The sequence below is a fragment of the Nyctereutes procyonoides genome, unplaced genomic scaffold (assembly GCF_905146905.1).
Source record: "Nyctereutes procyonoides isolate TBG_1078 unplaced genomic scaffold, NYPRO_anot_genome, whole genome shotgun sequence".
NCBI lineage: Eukaryota > Metazoa > Chordata > Mammalia > Carnivora > Canidae > Nyctereutes > Nyctereutes procyonoides.
This window is the reverse complement of record NW_026575047.1, coordinates 39,806,814-39,820,975: the sequence shown is the minus strand read 5'-3', so window position 1 is coordinate 39,820,975 and position 14,162 is coordinate 39,806,814. Positions and strand designations below refer to the sequence as shown.

The following is a 14,162-nucleotide window of genomic DNA, read 5'->3' as shown; positions in this document are numbered from 1 at the left end:
GACCTCCCCTGCAACAAAGAATTTGTAATAAAGTCGACCCTTGAAAAATTTGGATTTGAACTTCGTGGGCCACCTATACATGGATTTTTCTCAGGCCAGTGCTGTAAATGTATTTTCTCTTCCTTATGACATTCTCAATAATGTGTCCTTTTCTGTAGACTATTTTATTGTAGGAATACAGTATGTAATACATGTAACACACAAAATACATGTTAATCGACAATACTGTTGGCAAGGCTTCTGGTCAACAGTGGGATATTAGTTAGGTTGTGGGAGAATCAGAAGTTCTATGTGGGTTTTTTTACTGTAAGTTGGCGTCCCTACCCCCACATTTTTCAAGGGTCAACTGTATTCTCCTAGGCTCAAACCCAATCTTTAGTGTGTCTAGCTGTCCCGGAAAAGGAAAATAAGATCTTGGCAGTCATCTTTATTCAGTTATTGAAAAGTCAACATTGCAAGCTCATCCTCTGGGACATTCTGAAGGCCGAAGGCATCTACTTTTAACTTGCCTCCACATGCCTTCTCAAAGACTTGCCTCCTGGCTTGCATCTGTGTGGGGAAGCGGGCTCTGCTGTGGTGGTTTATCATCTGTTCCTTAAAATGTTTTTCAGTTTTATTGAGGTATAATTGACAAAATTGTAGGATGTTTCAAGTGTACAACATGCGGATTTGGTTTATCATCTGCTTTTTATTGTTTACTGTTCTGTCACATTCTAGGCAAGCTCTTTTTGGAGACCATGTTAAGAAACCCCAGAGCCTGGAGGACACAGACTTGAGCCGTCTCTACACAGCCACGTCCCTGATGCAGATCGATGACAACGTGATGAGGTGTGCCCATGCTTGGGGATGGGGTGCCAGGTGGGAGGTAGCAAGCCAGCACTGCCCAGCACGAGGGCTTTCTTCGCCCACCTTATTGTTAAGGGGTTTTTTGTTGTTGTTTTTAAAGACTTATTTATTGAGAGAGTGAGTACAGGGGAGAGGAACAGAAACAGAAGGAGAGAGAAACTCAAGCAGACTCCTCTCTAAGCTGAGCACAGAGCCAGACATGGGGCTCAATCACACAAACCATGAGCTAAAACCAAGATTCAGTCAGTTAACCAATTGTGCCACCCAGGTGCCACAGGGCTTTTTTTATTCTTTGAATGTCTAGGGTTTTAAACTGAAGACTGCACAGAAAAATCCAAATTTCTAGTTGCTCTTAGAAAACAAGAAGAGGATCTCACTACTCATTCCACGCTCTTATGTGGCATAACTGGGCTTGAACTGGGGAAATGGGGGGTGCGTACACCCTCTTTGTTCAGTCCTTACCCTACCTGCTGTGCTCTGACACAGGGGCAGGGATCAGGGGCCAGATAATTTGCATTGGCAGGAAAAGGAAATATTTCTTGTACCTGCCTATGTCTCTATCAAAAGCAAAAAACAAAAAATAGACCAAGAGGTCTGTGTGTTGCAAGAAAGCAGAGCCTTTCTTTGGGGCGAGAAGCCTCTCTGAGTGTCATATACAAACCCCACCCACTTTGTTCCTTTATCTTTCACTTGCCTGCCCCCTTCAGGCATCTGAGGCTGAGACCCTGACACCGTCCTCTTTCCTGGTACACATAGTATCTGCTTGAGCTTAGCCTTAGCTAGAAAAGATAATGTTGATATCTGACCTCACCATTCTCTTTAAAAACCTCATCCTTTTTACTTAGTGACCATTCAGGCATGATCTAAAGCAAGCTAGTGTTTATCCAATAGATAGGCAGATATTGACCTGAGGGTATTTACCTTCCTTATGGGATTTTAGTAGCTTTCTTACACCAAGTAGCCTTGAAATATGCCTGTTAACGGTTAGGCAAAGAGAACAGAAACCAGAAAATCACTGGTACATTAAGAAGATGAGAATGGAGGGAGGCCCGGGTGGCTCAGCTATTGAGTATCTCCCTTCGGCTCAGGGCATGATCCCCAGAACGGGTTCGAGTCCTGGGAGCCTGCTTCTCCCTCTGCCTATGTCTCTGCCTCTCTCTGTGTGTCTCTCATGAATAAATAAATAATTTTTTTTTAAAAAAAAGGTGAGAATGGACACCCACCCTCACTGTATCGTGTGACTTTATCGTGGTATCTAACGAGAAAGGAACCATCTTTGGACTTTGTGTAAGCCCCAAAGAGAAGTTCTTCAACTCTTCCTAAAGCTCTTCCTTTTGAATAGTGTTGGATCATAGCAGTTTCCATGAAAATGGCCAGTTGGGCAGCCTCCTCATTAACTCGTCACCAGTTAATACTGGAGGATGGGAGTGCTTCCCCAGCCCCCTAAACCACAAAAGGACTGATGTCACAGAGGTGATCAATGCTATTGGCCACTCCCTGTCATGTGAACCTTCACAGTGCAGCCTGAGCTCTCTGGGTCCTTCCCAGGCAGAGACATCTACAGAGCCTGGCAGTGGGAGAGATCCACAGTGCCAGGGGAGGCATGGTATCTTCAAGACCCCAGTCAGAATAGAACAAAACCACCACTGAAAAACCAGAGGCACTAGTGTGTGTCAGAAAGAGGTTTCCAGAGAGTTTCCAGAGATCCTCTGGCCTGGGGTTGAGTCGGCCTGCTGGTGTCAGAGCTCCAGGCTCAATAGAGCACAGGGCAGAGCAGACGTGCTGCACTTCGTGCTGGAACACGGAAGGTTTTGTTAAATGTCAATTTATCTCTGACTACTGTTCCATGGGTAGACAGAATTGGTAACTCTGAATCTCTGTCTCGTATCCATTACCTGAGACAGGTTTCATTCCAGTAGTTCATAGTCGTCTGGGTGACTCAGCCAGGAAGAATTCTATTGAGGAGAAAAGTTCTCGTAACTGCCTTTGAATGTCAGTTTCCTGGCATCTGCAGTGACATCTGGTTTTCTACTGACTCGCAGGTGTCACATCTGCTAATAAGTACTGTAGCTAGCACTTAACTGAGTAATTACCCTAAGCCAGGCACTTAAATGCCATGAATCTCAGTACTATTAGCAAAAGTACCATCTCTAGCTCCATTTTACAGAGGGAGAAGCTCAGAGAGGTTGAAGAGTTTGCCTACGATCACAGAGCCTGGAGGTGGCAAAGTCACTGTTTGAAGCTAGGTGCCAGAGCCAGAGCTCTCAAGCCCTAACTCTGGCGCCTCTGTAGAATCTACTGATGTGACACATTGGCGTGGGCTTGGAGCGGGGTAATAAAGTCCACTCAGCATCCCATCTTATGACAAGCATTGCTTTGTCCCCCTCTTCTGTGTGTCTGTGTCCCAGGAAGTTCCATGGCTACAACTCCCTGAAGGAATATTACGAGGAGGAAAGCTGCATGCGGTACCTGCACAGGGTGAGTGGCAGCGTGAACTCAGAGGTAGCAGCCTCTCAGAATCAGTGGCCCGTCCTCTGGCTTCATGCATGGTGCACCAAGCATATTCCTCAACTTCCCTGGTGGAGGCTCAGCTGGAATTGGGCTTGGACATCTGTGGCTGTTGACTTGGGTTTTGTTTTTGCACCAAACCCTATCCCCCTGTGACCTCCAGATATTAATCCCAGAGTGGGCCTTCAGGGCAGAGCGGGACCAGTCTGCTCCCGTATCTGGGGAAAAGCCCTTAAAGTTATTGCACACCATGTTTTTCTTAGTCTTCCTTTGGCAATATAATCTTGCCGGCTTCCTGCCTCAACTCCTCATACATCTGTGTAGGTTTCTTACAATCGTAGACCTGTCTTTGGCCACTGTGCATTTTCTTAGTGTGGTGACTAGGGCTAAACTCAAAGTTCCTGCCATGATCTGGTGAGCGCAGAGGAAAATAGATATATTTCTGTATCAAAATGGTGAGGAAACAAGTCTGGTGACAAGGTAGATGGGTTTATATGAACACAGTTCTTAGCAGGTGCAGTAAACTTTACGTGGACTCAGTGAAGTTTGTGGCTGACCGTAAGCCCCCTGTTTTTCACCTGTATTCCCACCAAACCAGTCTCTTCTCATTCTGCCTTTGTACAATTGCTCCTTTTACTCAAACACAGGACTTCGCGTTAATCCCCATCAATGTCCACCTGGTGGTTTGGTCCACCACTCTGCAGCTGAAGCAGGTGATTGTGAATTGCAGTTCTGCCCCCTGTCATATTGGCCACCCCTCCTCACTTAGCACCATCCCCCAGGCTTTGGGCATCTTCATTTAAGCCACAATGAAGATGCTGAGCTGCCTAGAGCCAGTGTTAGAGACCTCCAGGTTAGTACAAGCAGTAGGCTGTGCTGTCTGGGCATGGCTGTTCAGTAGTATTTCAGTGCCCGCCTCCCATCAGCCCGTCTCCACTAAAATGAAGAGGCCTATTTTACAAAAATGGCTGTTGAATGCTTCCCAATATCCACCAACCTACTCCTGTTTCTTGCCTTCAGATTCTTCTAGAAAGTCTCCTCTGGGGATCCCTGGGTGGTGCAGCGGTTTAGCGCCTGCCTTTGGCCCAGGGTGCGATCCTGGAGACCCGGGATCAAATCCCATGTCAGGCTCCCGGTGCATGGAGCCTGCTTCTCCCTCTGCCTGTGTCTCTGCCTCTCTCTCTCTGTGTGTGTGTGTGTGACTATCATAAATAAATAAAATAAAATAAAATTTAAAAAAAAGAAAGAAAGAAAGTCTCCTCTGTCTGGAAGGGAGCACCCTCCCATTTCTCCCACCCACAATAGAAATGGTGTATGTAACTCTGTAAGGTCATCATTCTGGAAGGTGGGCTAACTTGAGATACTGTGAAGATCATCAGAGACATTTGCCAGTGAGCCCCACCAAGCCGCACCCTCACTCACTCAGAGCATGTGGGTCACCTAGAATCCCAGCACACCTGCCAGGGCTGCCATGAGAGCAGTTATAATTCAGGCTGCTGCCCAGGAAGACAAGGTGCCTTTAATCTACCCATGCCACACACTGAGTCTTGACCTCCTTCCCTTTTTATCAGTGACGTGTCCGGTAGTGAATTTGAACCTTGAATCAGGGAGGACTAAAAAAGGGAATCAATCATTTATTTCTGCCTTATTTTCTGGTTGCAGATTTATGTGCCTCTCATGCTGGTTAACGCAGCTGATGATCCATTGGTGCACGAGAGCCTCTTAACCATTCCCAAATCTCTTTCAGGTAAGTACTCCTTTCTGCTGCTGCTCCCCCAGCCATTCAGCACATTGCCTTGGTAAATTGTGTCACCTTCACCCTGCTGTCATCTCTTGAAGGCCAGCCTCTATGGGGAAGGACATCCCCTGGCAGAGTTCTTGTTCAGCCTGGCCTGATAGTCCTGGGGCTGTGATGGGGTCTGGGCAGAGCCTGTCCTGGGGCCAGGGACGAGTGTCCTGTCCTGGGGCCAGGGACGAGTGTCATTTATATCCACAGCCAAGAGGGGTTTGGGGGAGTCCCCTCGTGGTCTGTGAAATTATCATTTCAAGGTTATGGTTCCATTAAGTCTGAGAGTTTAACTTAAAGATAGATTTCAACTTAAAACCTGACATGAGGGGTGCCTGGGTGGCTCAGTTGGGTGGGTGTTTGCCTTTGGCTCAGATCATTATCCCAGGGTCCTGGGATGGAGGCCCACATGAGGCTCCCTACTCAGCAGGGAGCCTGCTTCTCCCTCTCCTGCTCCCCCTGCTGTGCTCTCTCTTTATCTCTGTCAATTATTTTTTTTTAAAAAACTGATATTAAAAGCAAAACAAAAAAGCCAGTTCTCCTACCTCTTCTGACAGCTTCTCCATCTGCTTTGACGATAAAAATATAAGCAACTGAGAAAGCAAAGTACTTTGTAGCTCATGGGAGCATGGCTGTGCATCAGGCCGGCTGGGTCTTGCTGCACACCAGGGGGGGAGACACATGGGAATTCCAAGGCCACTTTGCACGCAGTTCCAATCCCTGGGGCCCATTTGCCCGCCCTCTGTAGCCCTGTGTGGTTACATTTCTTTTGTAAATATCCTGCATTAACCAGAGCAGGGGGCACGTCTGATTCTCTCCAACCCCAAGCTAGACAAGTAAATAATCTGGCAGGCAGAGACCCAGCCAGGGCCCTGCCCAGAGTGGAAGTTGCATGTGATGCAGGTGTGTTGGGTGATAAACGCTGGCTCTCACCAACTGCTATCGAGCCATAGGCTCCCTGCACAAAAGCAACTCGCTCAGCCACATGCAGCAGTAAGAGCAACAGTGCTGCTTCCTTCTGGTGTCCAAGGCAACACCTAGAGCTCTCATGCTGTCACACAGAATTTATGAAATAACTGAAAAGGAATAATAAAAGGGGTCAGACAGAAAAGAGCCCCACAGAGCCAGAACCATCCCTCCGAGGCCCGGAGCAGCCAGGCCCCTCTCGGTGTGTCCCCTGGGAAGACAGACATGTCCTGCAGTCCCTGGCTGCACATGGCTGCCCCTTGGCCACATCTCCAGCAATGCCTTCTCCTAGGGCATGCAGGGCTGACCCACCCGTGGACTCATGAAGCCAGGCTTCAGGCCAGTGGTGCTCAGGATGGCCATTTTGTATATGTCACTGAGCGTCTTCAACACAACCTGTGGCTTTAAGTTCTGGTTTAGTCTTTTTTTTTTTAACTTTTAAGATTTTATTTATTTATGAGAGACACAGAGACATAGGCAGAGGGAGAAGCAGACTCCCTGCAAGGAGCCCAATGTGGGACATTATCTCAGGACCCTAGGATCCTGACCTGAGCAAAAGGCAGATGCTCAACCACTGAGCCACCCAGGCACCCAAGTTCTGGTTTAGTCTTAAAAGATAAATGTCGGGATCCCTGGGTGGTGCAGCGGTTTGGCGCCTGCCTTTGGCCCAGGGCGCGATCCTGGAGACCCAGGATCGAATCCCACGTCGGGCTCCCGGTGCATGGAGCCTGCTTCTCCCTCTGCCTGTGTCTCTGCCTCTCTCTCTCTCTCTCTGTAGCTATCATAAATAAGTTAAAAATATATATATATAAATGTCTAGGGACGCGTGGGTGGCTCAGTGGTTGGGCATCTGCCTTCGGCTCAGGGTGTGATCCTGGGATCCCGGATCAAGTCCCATATGGGGCTCCCTGCAGGGAGCCTGACTCTCCCTCTGCCTGTGTCTCTGCCTCTCTCACGGTGTATGTCTCTCACGGATAAATAAATCTTTAAAAAAAATAAATAAGTGTAATGAAAAAAACATTGATTCCACTGAATTGAACTTGTTCCCTAGTAAATAATAGCATAAATGTGAGGAATCCCTACTCAAAGCCTGGTCCCCACCCTTAGCATTGGCATCACCTGGGAGCTTGTTAGGAATGCAAAATCTCAGCTCCTCATCTGGGCCTGTTAGAGCAGGATCTGCTTTTGAAGCTGATATCACAATGATTTAGAGGCATGGTGAAATTTGGGAAACATCTGGCTATATAATCAAATGATGTGGTAAGCTTTAGCAATACCAGTGCCTGGGTTCGTTCTCTCTCTCTCTCTCTCTCTCTCTCTCACACACACACACACACACACACACACACACACACACACAACACACACACACACACACACACACACATCCAAATTTGAGAACCACTTAGATTTCAAAGTATTTCTTTAGCTGGTGCTCATTCCGCCCCCAAGCCAAGCTGCTGTTCCAATACCTGCTAGATCCCACAGCCTTGCCCAGCCCACCTAATCTCCCTCCTGCTCTGGTGAAGGAGGAAGAATGCGTAGAAGTCAAATGCTCTCTTGGTGACCTTTACCTGTGGGGAAAGCCTGGGCCACCCTGGCCAGCTCGCTTTGGCACTGCCTGCCATGGATCTGACCAGACAGTGATTCACTGAGCTGCCTTTTCCCTGCAGAGAAACGGGAGAACGTCATGTTTGTGCTGCCTCTGCACGGGGGCCACCTGGGCTTCTTTGAGGGTTCCGTGCTGTTCCCCGAGCCCCTGACGTGGATGGATAAGCTGGTGGTGGAGTACGCCAACGCCATTTGCCAGTGGGAGCGCAACAAGTCACAGTGCTCTGACACAGAGCAGGTGGAGGCCGACCCAGAGTGAGGCCTCCCAGACTCCGGCGCGGTCCAGCGGCCTCCCCTGGAATCCGTGTCCCTCACCGGCTGTTTCAGGTCCCCTGTCTCCCTCAGTGACCTGGATCTGACCTCACACCGTCCACGGGGACCACCCACCAGGCATACCCATGCTGGAGTAGGCTGCTGTCCCTGGGAGCTCCAGGCTATTTTTGTGCTTAGTTACTGGTTTTTGCCATTGCATTGTTATCCACGGTGACAAGCGACAGGATCCTCACCCTCCTGTCCACTTTCAGCATTTGATTGCTTTTCAGCCAATTACATCTAGTTTCCCTATTAAAAATGTGTCTGAACAGCAGTTTTGCTTTGCCAATCAAAAGGCTGGCCCCCAAGAGCAGTGAAGGCTGTGTGCTATTTTGTGGTGGTCGTGTGTGTCCTTACGTAGGCCCTGGAAAGCCCTTGTCAACATAAGCCAACACTGAAGAGGCTGGTCAGCCTGGGAGCCTAATCACCTGGGCCTCCCACGCTGCAGTGTAGCTCCTTACAGGGCCAAGTTTCTTGAGTCATGAGCCAGGTTTCTCCCTTACAATCTTCTAAGACAGTCTCCCCACACCTTTGCCAATGATGAGGGTTATCTGGGGCACTGGTTAAAAATTCAGCCTCCCAGGTCCCTTCCCTGGAAGAGGCTGATTCAGTGGGTCTGGGAAGGGGTCTGGAGATTTTAATTTTTGACAAGTGCCCCCGGTGATCCTCATCACCAGGCAAATTTGGGAAACACTTTTTTTTTGCAGGGCCTTTAAATTAGAAACATCTTGGTAGCTAATTTTATGGAAATTTATAGGTAGATGTGGCTCTTAGTTCCCAGGGGCCTCCAAAAGCAGTGGCGCCTATCACGTCCAACTGCCCCTGCGTGGTCACAGTGTGATGTCTCAGGAGAGGGCCTGGTGGGCAGTGAAGAGTTTGGGCTACACCAGACTCTGCTTTTCCCTGGCTGTATGACCCTGGAAAGGTCCCTCTGAACTTTATAGTCTCTTCACCTGTAAAACAGGGGACTTGGACCAGGTGGATTGCCGAGACCACTGCCAGTTCTAAAGATCCATGACAAACTCAGCTTGCTGAGGTTTGAGAGAACATCCCTCCAGGGAAGTGATTCTCCTTGTCTACACCTGTGGATGTCATTGTTTGCCTTCTTTTTTTTTTTCTGTCCCTCATTTTCATATAAAGAGGTGTTTATTTTAAACATTTAATGGTAATTTTACTTTTTTAACCCAAGTCTTTCTAGCTCTGGCTTTTGGTGCCCAAACCATTCAAAAGCTGGATCCTAGTTTGGAGAAAGATCTTTCCAACAGAAAAGGGTGTTATTTTGAAACCAGATTTTTAATTTAATAGCCCATATTTATAGGCTGGTGGATGGATCTTTCCAAAGTGTGTCTTTTCAAATGAAAATGTCATTCAAGGTTTCAAGTACTCCTTTTTCCCAGTCCTGTGGTACTTGAATATCTAAAAAAACCCTGCACTTTGAAAAGCAGTTGCTATCCGGAACTAAACTGAACTCTAAGTAAAATTGCCTGGATACACTTTTTTTTTTTTTTTTTAATGTCCTTGCTTCATCTCCTTTGCTCCAGGACAGGATTATAAATAGTGGGTGTGTGTGGATGTTTTAGGGGTAAAGGGAGCCTGGATATACTCCTCATAGCCGCAGGTGGATATTGTTTGGGTGTCAGTCCACGTGACTCTGACGATAACGTCTGTAACCTGAAGTTTTCTGACAATCACCAAATCATCCTAATATCATCAAGAACAGCCACTGTCTCAAAAGATTGAGATTTCTGTGGTCTCCACATTGCTTTGTTGTAATTCCTCACACACACCAAATTCATTATTGTGACCCCCCCCCCGCCCCCAACTGGTATTTTTCTAGTACATTTCCTTTCCCATGTTCTTTTAGCACACATTGGCACTTTATCATCTACTCCCTCAATTTGGAAGCTGGTCCCTCTCCTCTGTTGCTTTTCCCTCCACCCAGTAACACAGCTGTAACCTAGAAGATTCATAGTCCTGCTTCCTACTACGGCCTTTGTTTCTCAAGACCCTTTGTGTGAAAGTAGGTAAACGAAGCGATAACTGAGTGGGGCCAAATCACCATTCCAGGAAGCAAGAGGTGCCTTTTCCTTTGCCTTAGGTCACATCTCTTGACCTGTTCTGGCAAAGTAGTGGCCAGGTGCCAGCTCCATTCAGCAAGAGGAAAGACAGTCCTGTTGTCCCACACCAGGGGGCTGGCAAGGGACCTGGCAAGGGACCAGAAGTGCTGGTGGTGGTGGTGCTGGTGGTGGTGAGGCAGGGCGTGGGGCCTGGCCTTTGTCGCCACACGACCGACCGGGATTTACCCCACAGGCCTGTAGGGGCCACTTCCCAGCTGAAATTTTTCTAGTGTGTGGACTCTGAATGGCACTCACATTCCATTTTGGCTCACATGAATTCAACTGAAGACCTTTGTTCAGGCTTCAGGCTCTCCGGCATGGAAATGAGAATGTGACCGCAGCAGTCTTACAGGAAAATTCTTGTTTGTCCCTGAATGAGAGCACAGAGGCATTGAATTTACAGAGATGCAAACCTGCCTAATAAACGGGAGCAACATTTTATATGTAGGTCAGCGTTTTCCTTCCTCCAGCTTTCTTTGCTTTTCTTCCTGAAGTCATTCAGTTCTGATGACAACGGGAGTGCTCTTCTTGCTATGAAGGTCCTGTCTGACCTAACACAGGGCCGAATTTTCAAAGAGCATTTGAACATCCTAAAATCAGAATTACAGATACAAGTTGCATAGACCTAGACAATCCTATCGCAGGGATAACACATTAAAAACCAAGGAGGAAAAGCACCCATATTTCTTCTGGCAATGCTCCCTGCCTCTTAAACAATTTGAAGACAGCTAATGAGTAATGGATTCCAGTCAACTTAAGATCACCTAGAAAATGATGTCAAGTTTCCTTGGTACATTTTGTTAGAAGGAAGTTTAGCAGACTTCAGGAAAAGCCCCTCTTTTCCCTGCTGCGAGTTTGCACCAGTGATTCCAGAACACAAGGAAAGCAGAATGTTGTTTGTTGTCGCTAGATTCTTTGAACCCCTCTGCAGCTTTATACCCTTGCAGGGGACCCTGTGACATACCATATAGGGGAAATAGACCTGAAAGAGGAGCGTTCCTTTCTTGAGCTAATGTTATGGAACCAGGGTTCAAGAGACCTGGGTTCTCATCCCAATTGTCTCCAATTCAGGTTGGATTGCAGGCAACCCACTTCTCTGAGCCCCAGTGCCCTCACCTTAGGCCACCTCGAAGACCACTAATCTATTTACACATCATTTGCCCGAGCACTCCCCACTGCCTTCCACAGCCCTTGCGAGTGGCAGTGGCTGTGTCAAGGCTCCAGCCTCATCTTGGGGGGACTTGGAGACGAGGGAGCTTCGGCACTAAGTCTGCCAGTGAAGATCCACGATATTGCCCAAAGCCCTGTATCTCTGACCGACTTCTCTTTAGAATTTCCATTGTCCTCTCAATATCCTCACTGTCCCGAGGGTGGTCTTATGACTGGGACAGGTGCTGAACATTGGGAACAAGGCGAATGTCCCAACTTTTTGTGTGACTCAGGCAGAGCATTGAGATTCATAGTCATATTTCCCAGGGCAGAAATCCTTACCGCCCAGCCTTTCATTCTGAAACTACAAGTCTTCATTAAAGCTGAGCTTTCTGGATCGCTGAGCTTATATGCCTGGCATCTGAATGAGAGCTTTCTTTGTAACTGTGTGACTTTGAGATCACTTTGGCCAGCTCCAGGGAAACAAGGCTTGTGTTCTTGTTTATGTTTGCCAGGCAAGCAGATGTCTGAGATGTGAGAGGCTTTTCTTTTCCTGTGGCGTCGATTCTTAGAGCTCAAGTCAGGATCCCTGAAACGTCACATGGAGTCAAAAGAACTCAGGGCTTTGTCCTCCAGGCAGGACAGGAGAGTTCTTAAAGAGCATATCTCACTGCAGCACCACATGCAGCATCATCTGGAATTGTTCACTGTGCCCAGAAAGCCTCACTTATAGCATATACTTTGGTATTCCAACAATATTGTGGCACCAGACTTCAAAAGCTGTGGAAGTTTAAAGCAAAGCCACAGCAAAGCCAGAGAATCTCTTCTTGTGGCCTGTGTGTGCCTCATTCTATTAGGCACCCTCCCCCTCGACTTAGAACTGGCCAAATGTCTCATCCCCTGATGCCTCTCTCTCCCTTCTCAGCCTTCCTCTGTTGTTCAAAGCCACTTCGAATTATTTGGATGCTTCAAAAAGCCACAAAATGTGGTGTGTCTGTGGCATTTAGAGGCCTAGCAGTCGAAGAGAAGGATTTTTTTTTCCTCCCTCTGTTATCTAAGCAGAAGGACGGGACCCCCTTCTTCATAAACTGGGATTGGTTTTGCCAAATTGTACTTGAAGCTGAGGGAAGGGGAACTGGCCCCTGCTGGCAGTGAGAACTGGAAGGCTATCCAGAACAAAAGCTGCTCCCTCTCCCTGCCTCACTGCTGCTGCCTCTGGGTACTGCACCCTGGGAGTCATCCCCAGATGGCCCTTGGAAGCAGGCTGCAAAGTCCAGCACACCAGCCATTCTCAGCCTCCCAGACAGTAGACAGCTGCTCCTTCTGGAAGACTCAGCCTCCCCCTGCCACTCTGAACTGTCTTTCCTGGCATGTATGTGGGGAGAGCGTTCGTGTATCTCTAATGAACAAGCTGGAGTCCATTTCTAACTGGTGGGTTAAGTCTTCTCCCTTAACTCTGGTTGATTGGTAATAAAATCTAGGACCTACCTTCTCCCCATTCCAGTCCCCACTAGCCAAGAAATCTATCGCCATAAATTGGGGACGGTTCACCTCTAGCACCTGCAGAAATAGCCTTCATCTCAATGGGCATGCCCCCTCCTGACCACCCATGTTGGGGAGTCCCCAGTCACTGAGAATAAAGAATAACTGCTGACCCCCTGGGTCCAGCGCCAGCCACTTCTCTCACAGACTGTTCCCGGGGACCCGGCCTATCTAAGTGTAGGACTTAGGTCTTGTCTGGCTTTTTTTCTTGGTATCTTCAGTTTTCCTAAAGCACAAGTCCATGTAGAATCCTGTCGCCTCTCCACACCAGTTCCAGATGATCTGGGTCTCTCCCACTGCCTCAGGAAGACCTTCACTGTACCTGAGCTTTTGACTTCTGCCACTGCAGCTGCCTTAGCAACACCAGGGCTGGGGGGCGGCATGGGGAGCCGGTTCCATTTCTCCTTTTCCTGGTTGGACTCGCTCAACCACGTTCTTCTGTTGGCAGATCTGCTTCCAGATTGATTTTTAAGAACCATCACTTTCACATTCCTAATTTTTGTTTGTTTTGTTTGATTTTGTTTTGATTTTTCTGAAACATACAACGCTGCCCTGAAAATCATGTGTTTTTGAGTTTGTGTTCTGAAAGCCTCCGTGCTGCCGGATTTTGGGGGGGGGGGGGGAAATACAGGATCCTCCAGCACAGAGGCATTTAAGATTTGCAACTAGCAATGCAATTTTTTCTAAATATGAGGATATTTACCTTTATTAAGAAATTATACAAAACAACAGTGTCCTTGATCATGTTACATTCTCATACTACTTTTGGCTCTATTTTGATTCTGTGTGGTGGTAAATGAAGATCATTACAAACAAAAACTGTAATTTTATTATCTTTGATTCATGGAATTTCTTTACTTAAAAAAAAAAATAAAAGGCTAAAAATGTGGTGTGGCCACGTGTCCTTTGTACAGTGGGAGTTTCTGTCTTCCTATGCCTGCACCAAATATGAGCTCAAAGGAAGAAGGCAGGGCAGCCAGGGTGGCTCAGCAGTTTAGCACCTGCCTTCGGTCCAGGGCCTGATCCTGAAGACCCGGGAATGAGTCCCACATCGGGCTCCCTGCATGGAGCCTGCTTCTCCCTCTGCCTGTGTCTCTGTGTCTCTGTCTCTCTGTCTCTCTCTGTCTCTCATGAATAAATAACTAAAATCTTTAAGAAAAAAAAAAAAAAGGAAGAAGGCAAAACACCAAGTTCTTATCACAAGTGATTTTGTCCCAGCCAAAGAAATGACCAGGCCACAGGTTTCTTCACAGACACAACGTCTCCAGGCAAGAAAGCCTGGGCATGAGATACCAGCACTGGAGTTACTTGCTCTCCAAAGCAAG

General features: G+C 47.6%; 1 protein-coding gene across 2 annotated transcripts in view; it reads left to right on the top strand.

Annotated features, from left to right (window-relative positions):
- Positions 1-13,724, top strand: part of ABHD2 (abhydrolase domain containing 2, acylglycerol lipase) — a 103,866-nt gene extending 90,142 nt beyond the window's left edge. For both annotated transcript variants that reach the window (XM_055326284.1, XM_055326283.1), the window contains exons 8-11: positions 718-828; positions 3,255-3,324; positions 5,017-5,101; positions 7,780-13,724. In XM_055326284.1, the coding sequence (XP_055182259.1) occupies positions 718-828; positions 3,255-3,324; positions 5,017-5,101; positions 7,780-7,976 (463 nt within the window). In that variant the 3' untranslated portion in view covers positions 7,977-13,724. The remainder of the gene's footprint in view (positions 1-717; positions 829-3,254; positions 3,325-5,016; positions 5,102-7,779) is intronic.
- Positions 13,725-14,162: the final 438 nt, after the last annotated feature.